The 27167-nt window shown below is 41.5% G+C and overlaps 1 protein-coding gene across 1 annotated transcript in view; it reads right to left on the bottom strand.

Annotated features, from left to right (window-relative positions):
* The window catches only part of GNA14 (G protein subunit alpha 14), a 194801-nt gene that overhangs the window by 79232 nt on the left and 88402 nt on the right, over window positions 1-27167 (bottom strand). The window contains exon 2 of the mRNA XM_082471077.1: window positions 13638-13822. Within this exon, the coding sequence (XP_082327203.1) occupies window positions 13638-13822 (185 nt within the window). The remainder of the gene's footprint in view (window positions 1-13637; window positions 13823-27167) is intronic.

Below are 27167 nucleotides of genomic sequence, written 5' to 3'. Positions count from 1 at the left end.
CTTCTATGCTGTTAGAGGCCTGCCCCTGTGGGTGAGGCCTGGGGTCTCCCAGAGCTAATGATGACCTTATGGGTCAGTCTATCACATTCTGGATTCAGTATTAGAAAGGTGACCTGCCTTAGTTATGGGCCACCTTCTCTATCCTTAGCTTTCGCAATAACAAACATGATACCTTGGTCATCATATACCTATTTCTTTGTCTTATTTCTCAATTACTTTAGAACTTGGTTGTTGAAGAGGGTTATTTACTGAGTTTCTCTTCTAGCTCATCAACAAGCCATTCTTCCTACAGCACCATTTTTTTTTTTTTTTTTTTTTTAGCCCTGTGGGATTCCAAAACAGCTGCCTGGTGATTCAGCTTGAAAAGAGTCATTACCATTGACCCAGCTCTCACAGCCGGAGTATGTTTGCAGTTCACCAAACACATCCCAAGGGCTGAACGTGCCCAGTCCCAAGCTTCTTGCAATGAATTTTGAGCCCCATGACTCTGCAAGGCTTCTTGATCATCCTGCAACTCAGAAGCATTATTTCCAATTGCCCAATATTTCTCAGAAAAAGAAAAACATGGTCATGTAGACTCTCTGTTCTTTCTGCCCATTGTCACAATCCCAAAGGTAAGGAGTGCAAAAATATATCATGTAAGAACAGCTCAGATCCTCTGAGATTGTGGATTTCACCCCCTGGACAAAGCTCACAGGCAGCTATGGATTCATGATATCTTCACACAGGGCTTTAATGTCACTTCACTAACAATTATTGAGCCCAGAGGGATGTAGAGATCCCCGGACACGATTCCCAATCTCAAAAAACTCCTAGATTAAAGCGGAAGAGGTGCATAAATAATTTTAATGCAAGGTGTTATGGGTACACTGGAAAGAGTGCCTCACTCACCGCAGGGAGGATGGAAGGAGGAGGGCGTTAAAGAAACTACGGTACTGGATACCTTATTCAAGATGAATAAACCAAGTTAGCTATTTATGAGTGCAGAGGAAACGGCTGTCGGGATGAAAAGCATGAGCAAACAGAGGGGCATGAGCTGCGCTGGAAAACCCAATCCACCAGGGAGAGTAGATGAGGCTGCAGGGTTTGTCAGAGACAAGGTCAGGAGAGGCCAGAATGTGGCCCTAAGCTCACCTGTGAGGGCTCCCAAAAACTCAGATTCCTTTGCCCCAGAAATTGGTTCTTCAGTGAATAGGCTTTTGGCAAACTGGCCTGTGTGCATCTCAGTGCTGGAGCGACAAAGGTGTGCCAAAGCAGACATGTCCTTGGCCTTTAATGGAGCTTCCATTCTAGTGGAGGCCAAGGAAGACTTGGCTAGACAAAGAGAGGAAGGGAGGGCAGAGAAGAGCATGTGCAAGGTCCTGGGCTTGAAGGAGCATCAGGATTACTGGGCCCAAGACAGAGCGGGTGACTGTGTTTGGAGCTGAAGGAGCGAACAGAAGAGCGGCCGAGACGCTGATGCCACAGCCAGCATGCTTGTTAAAAAAAAAAGAAGAGGAAAAGCCTGTCTGGTCTGTATTATTGGATGGGTATGTTTTGTTTTTAATGCCAAAACTATGATGGAACAACTTGAGATTTCTGATACTGTCCACCTGGAATTCAAAAGGCAGATTTTTTTTTTTTTTTTTTTTTTTTGGTACCACCTTTGTCTGAGAGCCTTTGAGGAGCTCAGAGGGAGCTGGGAGAGACAGCCCTGCCACGGCCTCCACCGCAGGAGAGAGAACCACTCAGAGAGGCACGTGGCATGTGCCCTGGGAGGGTTGCGAGAGTCACCGTGAGGACATGGGGGCCACCGGGAGACCTTCACTCGGGGGATCCTGCTTCAAGGGAAAGCCAGGCAACATTAGATTCTTAAAGCCCTAGGATTCCAGACTGGTTGTCCATTTTAATTCCTCTTGGGTCCAGCTTTTCATCTAGAGAACACTTTTAGCTTGTACCATTCACTTTATCCATAAAACAAACACACATCAAGTGCCTACTATTGCTATGGGTTGAGTTTTCATCTCCAAGTTTCCCAGGTGGCAGTGACTGTTAGGCATTATCAGCCATTCACATTAACCACTAGTGGCAGAAATACCACCCATCTGGAAGCAGGGATGCAGAACTATCATGAGCAGATTTTCATATCCAAATCAAGTGGAGGGAGGGGTGATTTATCACCTTTACTGACAGTGAGAAGGGTCATCTCTGGCCAAGTAGAAAAAAATAAAAATGAACCACTCTAACTACAATGGTGATAACTTGTCCCTGCTAGATAAGAAGGTGGAGAGCATGGTTTCCCGTGAAACAAAGTCCAGTGCCTGCGTTAGACTCAGATGTAGACAGCCAGAGCCACCAACTGCCTGGGCCAGCCTGGACATTTCTCTTTGAGGGAGGGAGTGAAGAAATCACCAGAAATCGCATCATTTTTACCAACTACAAATTGGCACTTGCCATCTATCTCTACAAGGATTAAATCGTGAGCTGCTACCGCTGCTGACCTTCAACACCCGTGAAAGGAGTTCAGGGCAGAGATCAGGAATGAGGCACTTTGTGTTCTGGGAAAAACTGGCAGAACAGGTCTTCAGATAGTTAAATATTTTCAGCAGATTTTATGAGCCCAATTCTTGCATCTCCTCATATCTAGAAAAGCACTATAATCCTTCATGATGACGTCTGTTCCTTGTGACTAGCAGCAGCCTTCTGCAAAAAGTGTGTGCTTGATTGCATGTATACCTCCCTTCACCAAAATCACATATATACTGACCTTCCCCCCTGCCTCTTTGGAGCAGCTTCTCAGAGCTATCTGAAATGCTGTCTTCTAGGCTATAGTCCTCAATTTGCCCCCAAATACAATTTAACTCACAGCTCTCATGTTGTGCATTTTTTTTTCAGTTGACAATTTAAGGAAGATTCTTCTCCAATCCTTTAACCTTGTCATTTAAAAAAAATTTAAGGAAATCAAGCAACTTGAAAGACACTGCATGAATTCTGCCTCATCTTTCTGTCCTTCTGACCCAAGATTTCTGTGAGGGATGTTCTTGTCCACAGATGCTTGTCCTCACGGTGAAATGTGAGAGTAGATGCAGGAGATGCAGATGCCAGCATCTGCAGGAAGGAGGACCACTCATTCATTCATTCATTCATTCGATTCATTCTTTTGAAACCTAAAAATTGGTATTATCCTTAGGAAGGGGGCAAGGGCACATCTGCAAACCCTATACATTCTGGAACATGGATTACTCACTGTGAGTCTGATATATGTGTCTTTCTGTTTCTTATTCTGGTACTTTCTACTGTGTCCGAAAAGAACTCCTGGATTATATGAAATAAAATAGCCTATGTTGACATACTATATGTAACACTGTACTGGGTGTAGTGTCTTATTAATGAAGAAGTTGATAAGACAAAGTGACAAAAAATAAAATTTTGCTGAAAAAAGAAACCTGTTTAGGACACAGCAAAATATAATTTTTTGCTTCTGAAGGTAGGTTACTCACATGTTTAAATTTTGTAATATCACAGGGAGCCAACACAGCCCTCACTTAAAGAAGGAAATACAAAGAATGAGAGCGTTGGTGATCGGCCCAAGGCTGTTGAGGATGTAAATGACAGGCAGGACAGGAATTCAATTTTATGTCAGCCATTGTCTCATTCTACTACACCAAGAACTAACTTGAACTTGGAAAGACTTCCTTGTAATTACTAACATTGTTAGGGCTCTACATATGGACTGATGCAAATCATGATGATCATGCATGATAATAATGATACATGCATGATAATAATGATAAATGATGATTAAACCCCAAAGTGAAGCCTCCACACAGTTCAATAGGAAAGACATTCCATGTCAATACAAAGCAAAGATACAACAGGAGGCGGAAGAGTTTGGGGTCTTGGGGAGAATTGGTGGCCACTGGTCAATCATGATGGCCTCCCACAAATGCCATCATTCAACCACTGGAGCTCTCAGTGTAAATGAAAGGGAGAGAACTTTGAGGCACCTAAAATACAAAGTTATTCCTATCATCCTCAACCTTTTTGCAACTAGCTCCACCTTAACTATTGAAATGATTAAAAGACTAGATTAGTTGTGACTTTAAAAAAAAGAGAATCTAGAAAAATTAGTCAACTTTCTATTCTTTATACACTCACACACAAAAGCAAACAATTTTCTAACCAGATTTCATAAATGGCCAACTTAAATGTGCCCATATCTTTACTTCTAGTTACAGATAAAAAAATGCCAAAATATTTAAAATTTAATTTAGGGGAGATACAAAGCAATAGTAACAATGTGAAAGCTATTTTATATCACTTTAGATCATATTTAATTAAATCTGACAGAGTTTTAAGTGTCAGAAATCAAGGTGAATAGAAGCCCAGAAATAAACCCACACACCTATGGTCAATTAATCTACAACAAAGAAGGCAAGAACATGCAATGGAGAAAAGACAGTCTCTTCAATAAGTGGTGCTGGGAAAACTGGACAGCTACATGTAAAAAAAAAAAAATGAAATTAGAACACTCTCTAACACCAACACAAAAATAAACTCAAAATGGATTAAAGACCTAAATGTAAGGCCGGACACTATAAAACTCTTGGAGGAAAACATAAGCAGAACACTCTTTGACATAAATCGCAGCAGTATCTTTTTTGGATCCACTTCCTAGAGTAATGAAAATAAAAACAAAAATAAACAAATGGGACCTAATTAAAATTAAGAGCTTTTGCACAGCAAAGGACACCATAAACAAACTGAAAAGCTAATGCACAGAATGGAAGAAAATATTCGCAAACTATGTGACCAACAAGGGATTTATCTCCAAAATATACAAACAGCTCATGCAGCTCAACAGCAAAACAAACAAACAAACAAAAAAAACAATCAAAATTGGACAGAAGACCTTAATAGACATTTCTCCAAAGAAGACATACAGATGGCCAAAAAGCACATGAAAAGATGCTCAACATCACTAATTATTAGAGAAATGAAAATCAAAACTACAATGAGGTATCACCTCACATGGGTCAGAATGGCCATCATGAAACAGTCTACAAACAATAAATGCTGGAGAGGGTGTGGAGAAAAGGGAACCCTCCTATGCTGTTGGTGGGAATGTAATTTGGTGCAGTCACTATAGAGAACAGTATGAAGGTTCACCCGGAGAAAGCCATAATTTGAAAAGATATGTGCACCCCAATGTTCATTGCAGTACAACAGCCAGGACACGGAAGCAACCTAAATGTCCATCAACAGAGGAATGGATAAAAATGTGGTACATAAATACAATGGAATATTACTTAGCCCTAAAAAAGAACAAAATAATGCCATTTGCAGCAACATGGATGGACCTAGAGATTGTCATACTGAGTAAAGTAAGTCAGACAGAGAAAGACAAATAACATGGTATCGCTTACATGTGGAATCTAAAAAAGGGTACAAATGAACTTATTTACAAAACTGAAACAGACTCATAGACTTAGAAAACAAACTTACGGTAACCAAAGATGAAAGGTGTGGGGGAGGGATAAATTAGGAGGCTGGGATGAACACAGACACACTACTATATATAAAGTAAATAATCAACAAGGACCTACTGTATAGCACAGGGAACTCTACTCAATACTCTATAATAACCTATATGGGAAAAGAAAATAGGTATATGTATCTATTTCATATAGATATATGAAAAAGAATAGATATATGTATATGTATAACTGAATAACTTTACTGTATACCTGAAACCAACACAACATCGTAAATCCTCCAAATATAAAATAAAAATTAAAAGGAAAAAGAAATCACGGTGAAGTACACAAGATGCAATGTCTCAAAGCTCCCTGGAAACATCTGAGCTTCCAAAAAGAAGAGTCAATGAAAATTTAAAAAGCCAACTGTTCTGGCTTCTAATGTATATGGTTTTAACTCTGAAGGCGGGTTGACTGGTGAATACGCCCACTCACTCGCACATACACACCCACACATGCACACAGACACACAAACACAAACCTTTTAACTATTTGTTTCTGTTGGATTAGTTACTGTATCCCATTTGAGCTCCCACCTGAATAAAAAAAAAAAGTTCTTAATAGGGGATGCTTTCTAGAATGCTTTGCTAGGATAATACTGCAGAGTTTATTAAGTTAATATTAAGTTAAGTTAAGTTAATAAGAAAATCTACCTCACAATTCAATAAAACCAGGTGAACTGATGATTCTCTTGGCAGGACTCCAAAACAAACCGGGGATTAATTTACCTCTTGGCACATGTTTATGGCATTCATTCATCAGTGAAGAAACTGGGTGATAAGAAAAGGCAGGGCTGAGAAGAGAGTAGCATTAACACACCTGTTACCTCTCTACCATCAGAAAATGAGAGTGCAGCTCTGCCATGAAAAGGAAGCAAATTGTGAAGGACTTCAGATCTAACAAGAATTTTCATGGATAAACAACAGTGTCCTACTGTATAGCACAGGGAACTGTATTCAGTATCCTGTGATAAACCATAATGGAAAAGAATATGAAAAAGTATATATATACTGGGTGGGCCAAAAAGTTCGTTCGGTTTTAAGTAGACATTTTTCATTTTGACGAAGAACTTTATTGAACGTATTCACTAACCGAATGAACTTTTTGGCCCACCCAATATATATATATATAACTGAGTCACTTTGCTGTACAGCAGAAATTAAATACAATGTTGCAAATCAACTGTATTTCAAAAAGACTTTTTAAAAAAGAATTTTGCTAGCATCACCGACCATGATTCTAGCTTTTGTTAAAGAGTTTTGAATTGTGAGGATATTTCACGTGTTCCCCTTTGTATTTTAAGATAGCAACAAAGTTGCATGCAATTTAAGACTCAAGGAAAATACTTCACATGTTAGATGGATGGTAGGTTCATACCTAGTCGTGAGGTAAGGGAAGAAATTAACATTCCAATGGTCAAATCAATCTCATCACTGGCCCCAAACCTTCCTCATCTCCCAATGCGTAGTGGGTGGTCAGATTTACTTGTGACGGTGATTAAGCAGAAAACCAGTTCTTTCTCATTTTTATCCTATTCTTTCCCATTTTCCAAACCCATTTTCCAAACTCTTACATTTCAAGCGCTGATTGAGCAACTGTTACTCTGAAGTCAACATTGATTAATCAGAGAACTATTAGCATAAATGGAAAAACTCCAGCCTAGGATTTTGATGGAGAATTTGTTGTTGTTATGACACTGGCTAGGACTCCAAGTTCTTAGTAAGGAGAAAAATGCACCACACGATTTTTAATATCCAATAGGACATGGGAAGAAAGAGCCTGAGTTTACCATGTGCCAGAGAACCAGTGACCCTGGGCTACAGCCAAAGTCTGAACATTGGCCTCCCTGTTCCCAGAGGCTCATGCAGAATATGACTTTTCAGATTGGATGAGGAAGTAGGACTGAAAAGTATATTTAAACAGATGTTTTTAAAATTAGAAAATAAGGGGGTCTTAACATATGTCAAACCCTGAGAAGCTCTTCTGTAAGGAGCCACATAAATTGACCATTTTCACTTAACTGTGCCTGATCTCCTCACATGCACCCTTAACAGACCCTTCTAGAACTTCAGCCTCTTACTTTCTGAAAATGAAAAGTTAAGCTGGAAGAGTTAAATATACACAGATACGAGACATGATCAAAGCTCTTTTTGGTGTTAGAAAATGTCTTCTCCTGCAATCCTAACCTGCAAATACCTGACTTTATTGCTTAAATGTGAAGTTGGATATTTGATGTTTACGTTTTATACCTAGTGAATTACCATCTCAATAAATAAAAATATCTATTAATGATGAGTGAAAATATGTAACTACTTAATTTCCTAATAATGTCTCTATTCACAAAATGAAATTGTAAGGTATGTTTATTACAAACAATATCTATACCTTGGGCATGTTATCAATATAACCTGCATCCCTGATTCTTTACTGATCAAAAAGAAACGATAACTTCAGTGTAGCAACAGCAGGAAAAGGAGGGTGAGAAGGCCCAGTAATGTGAACTCCAGAGAATGAAATGCAGCTCCTTCTTCCCCCCTGACCCCCACCCCATCCCTGGAAGTTCTCGCCATGATGCTGTGCTAGGCTCCTGCAAGACTCAAAGGAAAAGACACAGAATCTGCCCTGAATTCAAAAATGTCACCTGGAGATGCTGTCACGGCTACCATCACCTCATCTCACTAAGGCCTCCCCGCCCCCGGTACTGCTGAACTAAACAAACATCCTCAATGCTGGCCCCTCAATTTACCTTTGGATAAAGATTGATTAGGTCATCCCATGCAAGAGATTACCAGAAGTCTCCCTCTCCTCTATGGAAAGGCTGATCAGAAAGTAGAATCTGAACTGAACGCCTCCAGATAATCTTAAGATACATATAGCAGTGGCTCTCAAACTTGGCTGCCTAATCAGAATCACCTGGGAAGCTTCTAAAAGCCAATCCAAAAGCTCGGGCTGCGTGCCAAGAATACTTAGCCCCGACTCTCCAGGGCTGGTACCCTGGGCGGCAGCAGAAAAGCCTCCCAAGAGCTCCCAATGTGCAGCTGGGACTGAGGACTATTGTTTTGCATGTTCCTGATATATCCAGCAGTCAGGAGATGGGGGATTCCCGCTCCAAGGGGCTGAAACTCAAGACACTACAGGGAACTGATGACAAAGACATCTGTGTACCTAAATGAAGGACCTGAAAAACTTGAAACAAAATCAGCAGAGACCTTGTGAGTCAATTAAACCTCCCAAATTCAGCCATTCAAGAGCTGTAGGTGGCTACAGGGCCCAAGCCCACTGCCTCAAGAGTGACTTGGAATTCAGTAAAAGCTTCTCGCAGAAGAGAAAGATGCTTTTTGAAGGAAATTTCAGACCTCACACTTCTAGAAACACCGAATTCCAAATTAAGTACTTGAGGGGAATGGCAGGCAAAATACTCTTCTTACTGTTCAATTATTAACTCTCCTTTTTTAAGATGTTGTTTTTGTTTTTACGATGAGCCCTTACAATTAAATGTGTGTACATTACATGCAAATACGATGTGACCCCAGTGTGGTGAAGAGCTCCTATAAGAAGGAGGGCAAGTAAGAAGCTGGGGTCAGCTACCGAAAGAACCTGTAGACCTTGTACTTTTTTTCTAGAGATCACTGAATACAGAACCAAACATTTTTGAAAAGTTAGGCAGGGCTGTCCTTTGCCCTTGGGAAATTCTGTACGTAAATCATCCAAGCCTATTCTGCAGAACCTTTAAGGGGATAAGATTTCCTTTACCACACTACAGACCTAGAGAGAGAATTTCTCAAGTTGGAGACACTACAAACAGTAAAATATATGAAGATTTCCATGAAATCATCACCAGGAAACATAAGATATAAGCTTAATTCAAATTTAGTAGTCCTGACACCGAGCAAATGCCTCTGTAGTATTTATTCAAGAAGTCATAAATTCTAATATGTGCTCATGACATTCTTGAGAGACACAAAAATTAAGGCTTATCAACAGAGTGAGTGAATACATATGAATAATTTCTTTAAAAAAAGTAGGCAATGTATAAGAAAATAATCTTCAAGGCTAAATCTTAATTGAAAAAACATGTTGGTTAAAACATGGTTAAAAACTGAACGCTACTAAATTTCTGATAAATTTCCTTTCAAAAATAGCCTGTCAAGTAATAGGCAAAGATTTTCAACAACCTGGCTGACCAATAATCTTGCTAACATTTAAAATAAAACCCTCTAAAATCACTCTTAATTCCCTTCTACAGACTTTTAAGAAAGTGTCTAGCTCTGAAAAAAATCAAATAATGGAATAAGAAGCGAGGGAAGGACTGAAAAGAAAAGCTAATTAGGTTTGTTCATCCTTGACTTAACTAGTCAATTGTTTTAAATGAAGCAATACTTTGTAAAGAAGACATGGGCTTCGCTGGTGGTGCAGTGGTTAAGAATCCACCTGCCAATGCAGGGGACACGGGTTTGAGCCCTGGTCCAGGAAGATCCCACATGCTGTGGAGAAACTAAACCCATGCACCACAACTACTGAGCCTGCCCTCTAGAGCCCACGAGCCACAACTACTGAGCCCATGTGCCACAACTACTGAAGCCCGCGTGCCTAGAGCCCATGCTCCACAACGAGAAGCCACCGCAATGAGAAGCCCGCGCACCGCAACGAAGAGTAGCTCCTGCTCGCCGCAACTAGAGAAAGCCCATGCGCAGCAATGAAGACCCAATGCAGCCAAAAATAAATAAATAAAATAAGTAAATTTTTTTTAAAAGGAAGACATAGATCATGCTTCTTAAGTAATTACTTAAACTCCTACAGCACTAATCATTTTATCATTTTATGACCTAAGAAGGGTACTTTGTTATAGTTTCACATTTGGAATCAGGACTAGCCCACAGAGAAAATTATTCAGAAAATAATAAAGAAGAAATCGATCAAAATGACCTAAACAATCAACAGAAGAAACAATGAGTTCATTTTTGGCTTTTGAACTTGCCCCAATAATAACCTTCTATTTTCCAGTGCCATTTAATTTGTAAAGCACTTCCTTTTGCTCATGTTAGCTTATGAAGTAGACAGAGCATGTGCTGTCTGCATTTAACAGACAAGAAAATTCAAGACCAGAGAGGTTACACGGCTTCCCCTAGGACTGAGTCAGCAAACTCCAGACCATGGACTAAATCCACTCTTGGCCTTTTTTTGTTTGGCCCGTGAGTTAAGAATAATTTTCACATTTTGCAAACAGAGTTTATAAGCAAGCCTCACTCATTCGTTTACGCATTACCCATGCCTGGTTTTGTACAACAGCAGAGCTGAGTAATTGCAACAGAGACTGTATAGCCCTCAAAGCCGAAAATATTTCCTCTCTGGCCCTTTATAGAAAAAGTTTGCTGACTCCCGCCTGAGACCCACAGGTGAGCCATGAGCAGAGCCCAGGCTTGGGGGAACCAATCCAGTGATCTTTCTACTCAACCTTTTGCCTCTCCTTAAGCCATGTCACTATGTGGTTCATCCCTGGCATATGTTTGAGGGATAAGAGGAAGTTTATAAAGCATGAATGCAGGTACTTGAAGTAGAAAGAAGGAATTGAGAATGGAGCCAGAGACAGCAAATGAGGAGACAGAGGTACTACTGACTCATTTCCTAGTTTCACAGGTGTGTGAAAGGAGAGGAATTCTGCTCCTGGATGGACCATATCCAGAGTCTCACCCATACCTGATTTAGAGTATTTAAATGATGAGATTGGGGACCGTCTGAGTTGCTATTTAGATCAGATTTGAGACTTGGAGTTGATGCTGTTTTTAGGGTTAAATCTTTGGGGGATATTAGAATGGGGTGAATGTATTTTGCTTATAGGCTGGACATTCTTTGGGGGGTTGGGGCAGAGGGCAGACTGTACTGGGTTGAATAGTGTTGCCTTGAAATTCATGAAAACCCCAAATCTCAGAAAGTAACTTTATTGGGAAATAGGGTCTTTGTAGACATAATCAAGCTATGATGAGGTCATACTGGATTAGGATGGGCTCTAACCCAATGACTGCTGTCCTCATGGGAAGAGGGAGGTTTGGACACAGAGAGGAGAACACCATGTGAGCACAGAGATACAGAGGGGAGAGCTCTGTGGGAAGACAGAGTCAGGGACTGGATGGAAGCATCTACAAGCCAAAGGACACCAAGGATTGCCAGCAACCATCAGAAACCAGGAGAGCAGCATGGAACAGAGCCTCCCTCAGAGCCTCCAGGTGGAACCAAGCCCCTGATTTCACACTTCCAGGCTTCAGAACTGTGAAGGAAGAAATCTCTGTTTTAAGCCACCAGTTTGAAGTGCTTTGTTATGGCAGCTGGAGGAAACTAATGCAGATTAGTGGGCAAGGGGACATGGCCTTATGAGAAAGAATTCAGATCAAGAGACCACAAGAAAGTGGAGCAATGTCAAATCCCATAAAACCTTTTTGTTTGAAATATAAACTCAGAGTTCCTCTAGAAGACCTTGAGGGAAAACCAAACAAAAACCCAGGGACCTTGATTACTAAATCTGATCAGGTTTTTACAAACACATGTTGCCAAGATAAGCAGAACTGACTTATATTTGAGCCTTTTCTTCCCAATAGGCCTGTTTATGAATCCATCCCTAAATTCCAAGCTTTCCCCAGTCACCCCACTATGACTGGGGGAAAAAATGCCTTTTACAAAGGAGGAAAGTAGATTAACTAAAATTACCGCCAGGACGTTCCTGACATGCCTCTTCTCTGAAATAATCCTAAATTTCCACAGATGACCTAATTTTTAAAATACTTTGTAAAGGGTGATTATTTTTTTAATTGCATGCATTCAAAAAGATATAAAGTATATACTCAAAACCAATGTGTAAAGGAATCAGAGTCACTTGTAGAATCACCCAGTGGCTCAGGACACCTCTCATATTACTTGGCATCAGATATACTAAAGACTAATTCCCACCACTAACACCCTCTCCCCTCCCGCCTGTCACACATGCACACACACATTTTTCAGCATAACACCGTTGAAGCTGTAGGCAAGCTATATTCCTTCATTTCCTCAAGACTGCAAGGAAATGGTGGTAAAGACACAAGGTTGCAGTCACACTGTAAAGGTACATCTAAAATTTGGTGCACGTTGAGTTTTCCTATGTAATCCAGTCACTGAGTAATAAAAAAAAAAATTAGATTGATTGCTCTGAAACTCTTTGTATAATGTACATGAACACAGATGCCACAAGTTCATGATAAAGTTGTCCCTGAGGTCCATACTTAAACCACTATTCTGGCATTTGAGCAGCTAAATTCTTTTTAATTGATCCACAAGAGAATAAGACAGAATTTTTCTCTTTATCATCATGTCATGTTGTAACTTGGTATGAATTATTTTAAAGAAACTCTATCATTTAGATTCTTAATGAACTTATACATAGTATTTTCCTATGGATTTACATTCCAATACACCATAGAAAATATTATTTGTCTCCTCCTCCCACCCTCCTGCCTCATTATTTTCCTATAGTCTTAAACAGATATGTATTTTAAATAACCCATGGTGACAGGAAAGCAAATGGCAACTTCATACCATTACTTTATGAGAGTCTTCTGCTAGTTGAAACACAAGCATTACCCTTCATAAATCATCACTTAGCTCCTAAGAAGGGCTAGCTCCCAAAACAAACAAACAAAGCCCACTGACTTCTTTGAGTAGTCTGCAGGGCATTTTCCTAAGACTGGGAATTCTTAGAAAGTTGGCCATTGTAAACCCAAGATCTCCACTGCTCCAATGAAGAAATTAACCAGGTATCTTAGCTGAAAGAGGAGATGTATATGTATGTCTTCCTTTTCTCAGCATCTGAAAAAAGTCACCAGAATGACTACCCACATTTCTGAATTGCTGTGCACTGGGCAGCACCACGCTACCACTATGCTAGAGCTTCTGCAGAAATAAGACTGCAGCGCTGTTCCTAAATTCATCACACTCCTCTGGAGTATCTCTACCCCAGAATCTGAGTTCAAGAGCTTCTTCTGGCCTCTGATGGAAGAAGCACGCAGTAAACCCTTTAGTTCAGATACATATGCTAACCAGAGGAGGAGAGCATGCATTCACAAATGGGTCCAACACTCTTAAGCATGTTACCTTATTCTGTTCACACACGTACTGTATCCTCAGGGTATCCATGGCTCTGATCATGGCTTGCATGGCGGTGAATATGTTTTGGTAAACTAGCTTCGTGAACCCCTTTCTGTCTTCGTCGCTGTAACCAGACCCATGGATGATTCTCATTTGCTTGATAAAGGTGCTTTTGCCACTTTCTCCAGTTCCTAATAAGACAAAAACAAGTGAAAAACGCAGTCAGCAGTCTTTAAAAGGAACAGAGTGAGAAAGAAAGTACCTCCTGGCAGTGTTGGTCAATATCCAGATTAGTAAATTGATGGGGGTGGATTTGGAAAGGGCCTGCCGAACGCTTATGCAAGTTTAGGCTGCAGGTAGCGCCATCCTAAACCCCTGGGCAGAGGGGTCCCCACCCTGGACCCTGTGCTTTAGAAGTCCACAAATATCACACACACACACACACACACACACACACACACACACACACACACACACACAATTTATTAAGGACACATGAGTGTCCATGTCACTTGGAGTAATCCTAAACATCAGCTCTTGTGACTCACACTGTTTAGGCCCCAGGGAACTGCTCCCCGACATCCCTTGCCCTATGACCTCGAAACAATTGGCATCCGTGTCTGAAAGCCCCAAACATTCGAGGGTTTCCCCACTGCTAATACCAGCCATGGCAGCGATGGGGGCTGCTTCAGTGCAGGGAGGGTTTGAGCAGCAGAAACACCTGGATGTGAGAAAAGGCTAATGAACTTGTCAATTCCTTTCTTTCAAATACATGAATACAATGCATCCTCGCACAACGAAGCACCATCCCCAGCTGTACCAAATGTCTATATTCTTCCCCCTCCTCATATTCCAATTTGTAGTTCAGGAGGCCCTCCAAACTCACAACACTTGCACATGGCAGCCAAGGAACATTTTACAACATCAAACCATTCCTATTGCTCTTAAATTTGCATAGATATCCAGATAATATGTGTGAGACATGATGCCAGGGCTTTACATTAATATTAGATTGAGATATTGTTTGAATAGACAGGAAAAGTTGCAGCGTAAGTGATAGATATTTGTGTGATGGAATTAAAATATTTTCTTTCTAATATTTTTTGTGATAAAGATAATTTATCTAAGAGATCCCATTACCATGTTTGGAACATAATATACTATATTTATGGTTCATTTTCAAATCCAAGTATTGCTTTAAAGAAGTTTTTTTAACAATTCAGGTTGATATGATCTCAGTAGGGCAAAGTTTCTTCAAATTGGAATTAATGAAAATGATCTCAGAACTAAAATGACTCAAGAAAAGTTGGATTCTTCAAATGGGTGAACTGCATATATACGAATATATATACAATACATATTCAATATACCTGTTATAAAAAAGTCATCTAACAGCCTTTCTATTAAAACAACACGAATTGTATGAAAATCTTAATTAAAATAATATAATTCGTGATTTTACTATAAAGAAGGCCAAAAATTATGAAATAGGAAATGATGGATTAATTATAAAATATTTTATTACATATCCACATCTCATTGACCCAACAGAATACCCAGACAGTGCAGTTATAGTTAAATTCAATCATCTTTGATACTTTGTTGGCTCTTAGTCATATTAAAAACCATAGTTGTACATATCTTTTTTGACATTTTAGTTATAAAGAGATATTTTTCATGGTAAGAGGACAGAACATATTAATAATGGTTTGTTGGCTTGATTATTGCCTGTAACCATTTAGACTTATGGGATGTGGGTCTCCATCTGTACTCTTGCCGGGGGCCCTGCGAACATCAGGCCCCAGAGAAACATCTAGGAGACTCGATCAATTTTTCCAGGTGAATAATTGAGACAACTCTTAGCATCTGATAAGATCTTTCCTTGTAAGAAAAAAAAAAATGTTCCTTCAGGTTGATCTTTTCAGAACACAAACCTGCTTTTCTATGTGTCTCCCCATCCTCAGCTCAAAACCCTCAATGGCCTCCCCTCAGCTCAGGAAGAAAGACAAAACTCTACTGTGGCCAACAAGGCCGCGTGGTCTGGCCCCTCCGTCTTGGCCAGCCTTTTCTCACAACACGCTTTCCTCCTCCCTCTGCACTCGAGCCACACTGGCCTCCTTGTTGCAGCCTTGGCTCATGCTTTGCACGTTCCTGGGATGGTCTTCCTTCATCCTTCTCACTGCTGCTCTTCACCTGGCCTGGTCTGCCTGACGAGGTCAAGTCCCCATACTCTAGGTTCTCAGGGTACCACGAACTTCTGGTCGGAGCACCTGTTCCAGCTGCACTTTTGCCCATTAATGTCATTCTTCCTTTGACATATACCTCCCCTACCAGCCTGTAAGTTTCATAAGGGGAGACAGGGGCCATATTTGTTTTTATTCACACTGCCTCCCCTTGGGCCAGGTATAATGCCTTACGCTTGGCACAAGCTTATTAAGCTTTTATAAAATTGTGATAAAACACAAACAGCAAAATTTACCATCTTCATTATTTGTAGGTATACAGTTCAGAAGTGTTAAGTATATTCACATTGTTGTGCAATCTCCAGAACCCTTTTCATCCTGCAGAACTGAAACTCCATACCCATTAAACAACTCCCCAGTCCTCCCTCCCCCCAGCCACCTTTCTACTTTCTTAGATAAGAATCTGACCACTCTGGGTACCTCATATAAGGGGAATCACACAGTATTTGTCTTTTTGTGACTGGCTTATATCACTTAGCATAATACCCTCAAGGTTCATTCATGTTGTAGCCTGGGACAGCATTTCCTTCTTCTTTTTTTTTTTTTTTTTTAAAGACCCTGATTATTTATTTATTTATTTATTTATTTTAATTTATTTATTTTTGTCTGCATTGGGTCTTTGCTGCATGCGGGCTTTCTCTAGTTGCAGCAAGTGGGGGCTACTCTTCATTGCATTGCGTGGGCTTCTCATTGCGGTGGCTTCTCTTGTTGCAGAGCACGGGCTCTAGGCACGCGAGTTTCAGTAGTTGTGGCACGTGGGCTCAGTAGTAGTGGCTCGTGGGCTCTCGAGCGCAGGCTCAGTAGTTGTGGCGCACAGGCTTAGTTGCTCCACAGCATGTGGGATCTTCCCGGACCAGGGATCAAACCTGTGTCCCCTACATTGGCAGGTGGATTCTTAACCACTGTGCCACCAGGGAAGCCCTCCTTCCTTTTTAAATCTTGAATAATATTATTGAATTGAAAGTATTTTGAATACATGATAGTGATAAGGAATTCATCCAATCACAGCTGCCTTCACTACCCACAAATAGGAAAAGAGGTGGCTCATCCACTCTCAACCACCCAGTGTGCTATGTGGGTAGCAGTGACCTCAACCATGGCAGGAACCACCATGAAAATGGCCAAGCAGGAGCCTTATCCTGATTCTCTGTGACCCTTTCCTGGTTACTCCCCAGTCCTAATAATGGTGACTGTTAGAGAGTCACACTGTGCCTAGTACTCTACACACATTATCTCCTTTGATCCTCACAACCAACCCACGAGGTATGAACTATTACCGCCATCTTTATCCTACAGATGAGAAACCTGGGGCTCATACTGTTCAGTGATCTCAGCAAGTGCACACAGTCAGCAAGAGAAAGAGGGGATTTACTCAATCAGACTCTAATGCAGACTTCTCCTATCAGAGAAGAACATCGGGATCATGACCAAATGGACTTAGTCCTACTGGTCTAATGAGGACAGATGGGAAGTTCACAGCCACACACTGAACCCTAAGCCCAGGCACACCCACCGTCTTGCAGGTGCACACTGTTGGGGCATGAAGAAGAACCTCCCGACAGGTGAGTGTCCTCACAACCACACAAGCCTCCCTGTTGCCTTACTTCTACCTCCAGAGACGGGAAAGGTGGACGCTGTCTTCCCAAGTCAGAGACAAGGAAACTGTGAGTCAGCAAACAGGGCAAAGCTGATGCAAATTCAGGGCTGCGGCTAGCAAGCGGGCTGCTAAAGCCTTAGGCTTCAAGGTTCAACACAAATAACACCCCCGAAAGGAATTTTCTTCCCCTTCATCCCCCCAACAGTTAGGCTTGCCCCCTTTAAGCTCTCAAAGTGCCTGTGGACACCCCAGTGGGACCCATCCCCTAACTGCTTGTTTGCAGATATGTCTCTTGCTACACCCTAAGTCCAGGAAGGGTAAGGCTTGGGAGTCACGCATTTGGGTACCACGAACACTGTGCCTGCCATATAGTCAGCTCTCAAAAAATGACTAAATGAAGGAATGAATAGAACAAACATGAGAAGTCAGTTTTCCCCCATTGGTCTTATATCGCAGACAACTGCAGAAAAGTGAAATACGAATTGTCGAAAGATGATTGTGATGAGACCAGCTTCATGATGACTCTTGGCTGCCAAGACCTCGTGGGATAACTGAGGACCTGTGGGAAGACCCTATAGGGTCAGAGCTTGGTCCGGAATCCTGAATCAGATTAGATCTCCGCTCTTGCAGAATCCTGGGGTTCCCTGCATCTCTTCTATGATGCTGCCACGCTTGCTTCTATTCCACACCGGCAAGGTTGACCTTGGGTCCAGTGCTACCTTATCCCAAGTGAAGGTTAATACTTCCACATTCTACACACCACGAAGCTGACGAGAACAGAGAGATTATGTAATTGTCATGAGGCACCTGGGATTTGGGCCCTCTTAAGCCAGAAAAATCACTCAAGACTCACCCCAAAGTTCTATACCAAGGTAGAGAATCTTTTGCATTATAAAGACCATTCACTTACGAAAGGTTAAAGCCAACCCCACCAGCAGCCCCAAACACAGAAACATGTTTAAAAAGTCATTGATTTTGCTTTTGGACATGGAAGATTTTGAAAAGAAAAGGTTAAAAATGATTTTAAAGATTAATAAAAAGATGACATAAATGTATTTGATCGATACCAATATTTTAAAATGTTCTTCAATTCTACTAATATACTGTGGTTATTTGAAGAATAAAAAACCAAACACAGGGCAAAAAAAGGACAGGTTAAAGGCAAAGAAGAAAGATTGAAAGACACACACCACCTGGGGCTGAGGGCAAGACAGCAAAGAGACTCGGTGGGCTGGGGGTGGCGGTGAAGGATCCTCTCCCTCTCATTTAAGCCTCAACACAACCCAGTTAGTATCTTCTTTTTCCAGAAGGGAAACTGAGTATCAAAAAGATTAGATAGTTTATTTAATCTCTGTCCAAGGTCAAAGTCTGTCCAAGGTGACTCAGCTTGGAAGTGTTTGTTGAGTCTTGGGTCTAAATCTGGGTCTCTGTTGGTACATGCACTTCCCATGATAACACCATGTGCTAGTTTTACACTGAGTGTTTCCCCAAATAAATGGCCAAGTCACACCCTTCTATCAGCTAAGCACTGTCTTCACCTGGTTCTGAGACTCCAACACTTGGAACTTTATCTTTAATTCTTCAGAGCTCTGCTCTAAATGAGACAGTTCCAACAGCAGATGGGGGCTGAGGTGGGAAGGGGGTGGAAACACGAGAGGTAAGTCAGTCTATGCAATGACAGCTGTGACCAGGACTAGAAGGACCAGTAAACTCAAGCTAAGGATCTGAGCTGAGTTTCTGTCTGGAGGATCTGTCCATTGATGTAAGTGGGGTGTTAAAGTCCCCCACTACTATTGTGTTACTGTCAATTTCTCCTTTTATTATCTGTTAATATTTGCCTTATGTATTGAGGTGCTCCTATGTTGGGTGCATATATATTTACAATTGTTATATCTTCTTGGATTGATCCTTTGATCATTATGTAACAGTCTTTTTTAAAAAAATTATTTGTTTATTTATTTATTTTTGGCCACGTTGGGTCTTTGTTGCTGCATGCGGGCTTTCTCTAGTTGTGGCGAGCAGGGGCTACTCTTCATTGCAGTGTGCAGGCTTCTCATTGCTGTGGCTTTTCTTGCTGCGGAGCACGGGCTCTAGGCGCACAGGCTTCCGTAGTTGTGGCACGTGGGCTCAGTAGTTGTGGTGCACAGGCTTAGTTGCTCTGCGGCATGTGGGATCTACCCGGACCAGGGATCGAACCCGTGTCCCCTGCATTGGCAGGCAGATTCTTAACCACTGCGCCACCAGGGAAGTCCCAACAGTCTTTATTTTAAACTCTATTTTGTCTGACATGAGTATTGCTGCTCCAGCTTTCTTTTGATTTCCATTTGCATGGAATACCTTTTTCCATCCCCTCACTTTCAGTCTGTATGTGTCTCTAGATCTGAAGTGAGTCTCGTGTAGGCAGCATATATACGGGTCTTGTTTTTGTATCCTCACTTCTTCTAAACAGAAATTCAACACTTAGCCATTGAGCACAACTGTTCATTTATTCCACACAAAAGAAAAATCTAAATGATATGATTTTTAGAACGAAAATTATTGGTGATTGGAAGAATAGGTGACTTAGCTTTGACATCCCTCCTAACTGCATATTAGAATGTGTGGTTTGGGCCAGTCAGTAGCACAGGTCCACTCTGCTTTGTTTCTTATCTCTTTGTGAGAACTTTCTCACTGACTCTTCCACAAAATCAACATGCTGGTGGACGGCACCTCCAAAGCCTCTGCAGATAGCAGGAGAACTGAGCCGTCACTCTGGGAGCAGCATTCTGGTTCACAGGGAGGGGGGAGCCGTGGCTTGGAAGGCGAACTTTGGTATCAAGTGACCAAGAGATTTAATCAGATGAGACAAAGGGGGACAGGGGAGGGAACCACAGGCCAGAAGGACTTTTGCTCCTGGACCCAATGCTATTAAAATATAGAGCAGGGAAAGGAGTAAAATTGCAATTCCATCTCTAGATTCTGTTCCAAATATAAATAACGGAAATGCCTCTTCTCTTCCACTTAGTTTTTGCTTCACTGTTTTCATACTTGGGGGAAAAAAAACCCAACGATGGGTTATAAGTACTTTAAAACTTTCGTTATCATTAAAAGCCTACTAGTTTCAGGTTCTTATTTATCATCATCCTACTACAAATGTGGTCTGTAATAAAATCAGGGGGTAACCTCTGAGCAAGGCACCCTGGCTGGTAACAGAGATTCCTCCGAGGGCCTGGTTTGCCTTCCCTGCTTTTGTGCCCGCTGACCTCCAGGCAGGAGACCAACCTGCTTCTCACTAAGGCTCTCGTACTCCGCTGAGTCTCTCACTGCAATGCTCTGCCGGGATCCTGTGCCTCCCCTCACCTTAAATGTGAGTTACTTCCTTTTCCAGCATACATGCTCAGTAAGTGGTTAATCCGCACTTACGTAGCTTGCTACTCGGGTGTGGTTGGCACACATGGATAACCTGTGTTCTATTTAAGTGAAAGCTCACCTCCGCAGGCTTCCTGTGTCTGTGGGTGGTGGGTGTGCACCCTGCAGGGCTGGGAGCTTTCCTCCAGGACGCTTGTTCTTGGCATTCACTTACCAGCGTTTCTCCAAACTCCATTATTTCCGTACTTACCTTGCTATTTTTATCATATCCATGTACCATCTGCATGATTATATAATATTAAAAATTTTTATTTAAATTATCTTCTTATGTAAGGAAACATGAATGTTATGAGTAAAAAAACCAGTATCATTTGCCATGGGTAATCAAATTAAATATTTGATTAATTAAATATTATCATAAGACTTTGGTGATATTCCAACTACAAACATCTGGTCTATCCCCCAGTGATCTGTGTATTTCGACTTGGAAAGGAAAGAGGACAATAATTGGTGTGTATTATGTGAAATGTACTCTTTTACTCTCCATCCTTAAAGGAGCTTTCCCCCTTTCTCTTGAGAGGCTTCTGAAATTCTACCCATGAACCTCACACGCATACAAAAAAACTGAGGGTTGAAACTGATGTAACTAAAAAGGGGTCAGAAAAATGTCTTAGCACTAAAATTCTAAACTCTGAGATTTGAGAAAGCAGTCTGAGGTTCAAGTTTCAGCTTAACACTCAGAAAGACTCATGGGGGGAAAAAAAGTTGCTTTTTAGGAGCCAGGAGAGAACAGAGGCCAAAGCAAAAAGGCCTTTCCAACTGATAGACCAAGCACATCTAAACAGAAAGCCAATTGTTCTAAAGTTTACCTACAATCTTTAGTCAAGACCGCCTCCCTGAGAGTCAAAGGGAGGAGCTGATAAAGCCTCTCAGATGGGCAAAGCCAACTCCAATAGTCTGGGATGTTTTCTGAAACCATCTGGGAGAAGCCATTGTGTTTCAGCTCAGTTTTACAGAAGACGATGTACGTAAACAGAACAGAAATGGGGACACAATTCTGTACGTTGGTGTAAATGACTTATGAGACCAACGGGCAGAAGAGGGTATGGACACATTCTGATGTGACTGGCAGGTTGGCTCTATGGGGCCTTATTTCTCTTGTTTCCTCGTGTCTTTGGAGCCTAAAACAGAGCACATAGTAGGAGCCTAATAAATATCTGTGCTTCGGTATTCATTGACTAAGACAACAAGGATGATCACGGTTTGGGAAGGCAATAGGAAGAGGGTTTGCCTGGCCAAGATGACTCAGGACTAAATGACGAGTCTGTTGAGTGACAAAGCAGCCTCACGGGAGCAGGCACACTGCCACTTGCCCTTTCCGATGAGGACATGCGGGCCCCGGGGCCAGCCAGCCACACAGGGAGGCTCAGGTTCTGTATCAGAGTTTCCTGGTCGTGGGGTGCATGAGTTAGGAAAATACCTTTTGGAATCTTTAAGCAGGAGAGGTTCTTAGTAGCAAAGAGGGTGGCCCGGAGGAGAGTGCCTGGAGTTGGGGGCACTCTGCTTGGTCCCCTATAACTCACAGCTGACCTTGGGCAGCAGCCACCCCAGGTGGCGAGAGTTTCTGCACCTGTGAGTGTTGCAATCCTGGTACTTGTTATTCTAAAGATGCTGATTTATGAGAGAATCTGGCTAACATTGGGGAAAATTCCAAATGATCCCTTACTGCTATGGTGAGAACGTTTGTGTCCCCACGCCCCATAAGGCTGAGAACCTTATGCTCAAAGAGATGGCATTAGGAGGGCCTTTGGAAGGTGATTAGGTCATGAGAGTGGAGCCCTCATGAATGACATTAGTGCCCTTATAAAGAGAACCCAGAGAGCTCCCTTGCCCCTTCTACCATGAGGCCACCAGGAGACGTCTGCAGTCTGGAAACCAGCTCTCATCAGAACCCAACCTTAATGGCACCCAGATCTTCAACTTCCAGCCTCCAGACTGTGAGAAATACACACCTCTGTTGTGTATGAGCTACCCAGTCTGTGGTATTTCATAGCAGCCTAAACGAACTAAGACATCTACCCAAGTGCGATCCAATGGAGGGAGGGATACTCAATACAAATGCAGGTTCTTGGGCTCCACCTCAGTTCCAGTCTGACTCACCCTTGCAGGAGCCTGGCATTATGCATTTTAACCAGAGCTCCAAGGGTTTTGATGTACCCAGACCATGGACTGGTTGGGAAGCACTTCTCCAGGCTCTCCCAAGGGGAACCTCTACTAATGTAATCTACCTGGGACTGGAACGCTCAAATTTTTACATCATGTTCAGTTTAGCCAATGGGTTTTTTTTTTAATTTTATTTATTTATCTATCTATCTATCTATCCATCCATCCATCCATCCATCCATCCATCCATCCATCCATCCATCCATCCATCCATGGCTGCGTTGGGTCTTCGTTTCCGCGCGAGGCCTTTCCCCAGTTGTGGCAAGCGGGCGCCACTCCTCATCGCGGTGCGCGGGCCTCTCACTATCGCGGCCTCTCTTGTTGCGGAGCACAGGCTCCAGACGCGCAGGCTCAGTAATCGTGGCTCACGGGCCCAGCCGCTCCGCGGCATGTGGGATCCTCCCAGACCAGGGCTCGAACCCGCGTCCCCTGCACTGGCAGGCAGACTCTCAACCACTGCGCCACCAGGGAAGCCCCCTAGCCAATGGGTTTTTATACCAAGTTCCAATTTCATTTCTGCATGAATAAAATATCTCTGTGGGAGCTCTGTTTTTCAATTTCCAGAGCGGAAACATTTTGAAGGTGCCATAAAGATTCATGTATTCAAATCAGTCCTCCCCAATCCCCATATCACCATCACAATCATGTCATCTTCCCCAGCCTCTGCTCTTGCAAACAGAAAAGGTGCTATTTTTCACCATAAAAGGAGAAGTGGCAATGTCCTAGGCATCATAGAACTGGAAACAACTGGACACAGAGTTCATGGCTGCTCTCTCAACAAAAGAGGTAAGTACAAGGCTTTTGAAACAAAACGGAAAAGCTGAAAGAACTTAAGTGATGCGGCTCAATACACAGCTTGAGATTTTTTTTTTAAAAAAGAAGCCAACACTAAAACAATGGAGCAGAATTCAAGATGCTGTATCATATTTTATAGTCTTTTTGTTTCATTAATCTACAAAATCATTTGTATTGACTAACCAAGAAAAGCAGCAATGCCAAGTATTTCCTGCCACTTTCTGTCTTTGGGCCTCATTTTGATCAAGATGGTATTTTCAAGTCCAAACTTGATTTCTGAACAGTTCTTATATCAGGCAAAGCCAAAAGTTCATGTTAGGGCTTCCCTGGTGGTGCAGTGGATAAGAGTCTGCCTGCCAACGCAGGGGATACAGGTTCAATCCCCGGTCCAGGAAGATCCCACATGCCGCGGAGCAACTATGGCCCATGCGCCATAACTACTGAACCTGCGCTCTAGAGCCCGTGAGCCACAACTACTGAGCCCACGTGCCACAACTACTGAAGTCCACGCGCCTAGAGCCCATGCTCTGGAATGGGAGAAGCCACCGCAATGAGAGGCCCGCTCACCGCAGCAAAGAGTGGCCCCCGCTTGCCGCAACTAGAGAGGGTCCTCGTGCAGCAACGAAGACCCAACACAGCCAAAAATAAATAAATAAATAATAAATAAATAAATATTTAAAAAAATAAATAAATAAGATGCTGGGAATCCAAATAAATTCATTAAAAAGAAAAAGTTCATGCTAACAATTTTCAATCACAAAGATTTTTTGAATAAATGTTTTTCTAATTTGAAGTATCAAACATAATGTACTTCTCATATTTGCCACAAGTGCATTTAAAAGTTCAAATGCAAGGAGACAGCAAGGCTACTTTTTACTCTAAATTAAGTTGAGCTATTTACCTACGCAACCAAATTTCTATAATTTGTTATAAATGTGGTATTCGTAAAAAATTCAATACAAATATTCAGCTTAGAATTAACTGCTTTATGTCAGGAAACAGTTGTCATTAATTGACATGCATCTCTTGTATGTAGTCAACATGATCCAGAGATCTTTGTTACTAGCCAAACATTCTAACTGACCCTTCCACAAAGAGTTACACAATTTTGCTTGTTCTGTGTCAATAGCTCATCTGTATAAGTTTCCAGAAAAGTAACAAAATATACAGAATCTTAAGAAACAAATGCCTGTTAGTGACAAAACTCTATTTTGGAAAATGCTGAGGACATCAATTACTTTTCCCTAAAAATGAATAAACCACACAAAGGATAGGGAGGAACCTATTCAAATAATCTCTGTGGTTTACAGCTAAAATATTAGCAATCCCATTAGAAATACAACTCATTTCACTTATAAGGAGGGTCAAGAGATCACTTTCTGCTCTATGACTCTAACTCATAATTGTTTTATTTTTTAAAAAGACAAATTGTAAGCATTTTCATAAATGATTTTAGAATCTTCCACAGTTCACTGCTCTTCCTGAAAATTGACATTTCCCTCATTCTTACAGAAACGTTTACCAAGAAATCATACCACCAGGGCGCTGATAAGACTTTAGCCTCTCAACCTTTGAAAGGATATGAGAAGTCATATAACCCCAGAATGGTCAACACAGGGAGAAGTCTAAAGTCAGAACTTGTTCCTTCACAAGTTATGACTGTCTAAAAGCTTAATTTTTGCTCATGCTGAAAAAGAACAGGAGGAAGGATAGAGCAAAGACAAAAATTACTTAAAGGAAAAGAGGAAGCTCTAAAAAGATAGGATGGACTTAAAATCGTCAAACCTCAGTAAGGGCAGGCAAGGAGACAAGATATTTATTTCGAAATACTAAAGCATCTTGCTGAAACACGGGGAGTATCTGACCCACCCTTCTATCCACCCTCCTCCACTCCAAAGATAAATTTAAATGAAAATAAGTTAAATTGTAGTTAAACAAAAGTAGACACTAGTGCAATTAAATGCAGGTTCAGGTTAAGAATGAAAGCACAGAGAATTCCAAAACCGTGGGACTTTCAAAGTACCATGCACTATCATCCACTTTGGATGGTTTTCAAAAAAATTGTTTTCTTGAAGTCCTTCTCACCATTCTGGCAGAATATGAAATTAGTTTTATTCAGATTTAAGTACAGTAAACCCCTCCGCCCCCATCCATGGTTTGAATTTCTGCAGTTTCAGTTACCTGTGGTCAACCGTGGTCTGAAAATATTAAATGGAAAATTCCAGAAATAAATAATTCTTAAGTTTTAAATTGCACACCCTTCTGAGTAGCATAATGAAAGCTTGCACCATCTCACTCTGTCCTGCCTGGGACGTGAGTCATCCCTTTATCCAGCATATCCCATCCATTAGTCACTTAGTAGCTATGTGGTTATCAGATTGACTGTCCAGTTATCACAGTGCTTGTGTTCAAGTCACCCTTTTTTTACTTAATAATGGCCCCAAGGCGCAAGAGTAGCAAAGCTGACAATTTGGATATGCCAATGAGAAGTCATAAAGTGCTTTCTTTAAGAGAAAAGGTAAAAATTCTCAACTTAATAAGAAAAGAAAAAAAAAACCCATATGCTGAGGTGGCTAAGATCTATGGAAAGAATGAATCTTCTATCTGTGAAGTTGTGAAGAAGGAAGAAGAAATCCATGCTAGTTTTGCTGTTGCGTCTCAAACTGCAACAAGTTATGGCCACACTGTGATAAGTACTTAGTTAAGATAGAAAAGGCATTAAATTTATACAATATTTTGAGAGAGGGACCACATTCATATAACTTTTATTATAGTATATTATTAGAATTGTTCTATTTTATTATTAGTTATGCTGTTAATCTCTTACTGTGCCTAATTTATAAGTTAAACTTTATCATAGGTACATATGTATAGGAAAAAACATAGTGTGTATATATATATATAGAGAGAGAAAGAGACAGACAGAGAGAATTCAGTACTATGTGTGGTTTCAGGTATCCACTGGAGGTCTTTTATATTTATCTATTGGGCTTCCCTGGTGGCGCAGTGGTTGAGAATCTGCCTGCCAATGCAGGGGACACGGGTTCGAGCCCTGGCCTGGGAAGATCCCACATGCCGCGGAGCAACTAGGCCCGTGAGCCACAACTGCTGAGCCTGCGCGACTGCAGCCTGTGCTCTGCAACAAGAGAGGCCGCGATAATGAGAGGCCCACGCACCGCGATGAAGAGTGGCCCCCACTTGCCACAACTAGAGAAAGCCCTCGCACAGAAACGAAGACCCAACACAGCCATACATACATACATACATAAATTTATATATATATATATATTTATATATTTATGCATTTATTTGGCTGCACCGGGTCTTAGT

Source organism: Balaenoptera physalus, assembly GCF_965194825.1.
Source record: "Balaenoptera physalus genome assembly, chromosome: 7".
Classification (NCBI taxonomy): Eukaryota; Metazoa; Chordata; class Mammalia; order Artiodactyla; family Balaenopteridae; genus Balaenoptera; species Balaenoptera physalus.
Note: the sequence above shows the minus strand (reverse complement) of the source record. Positions and strands in the feature narration are given on the sequence as shown.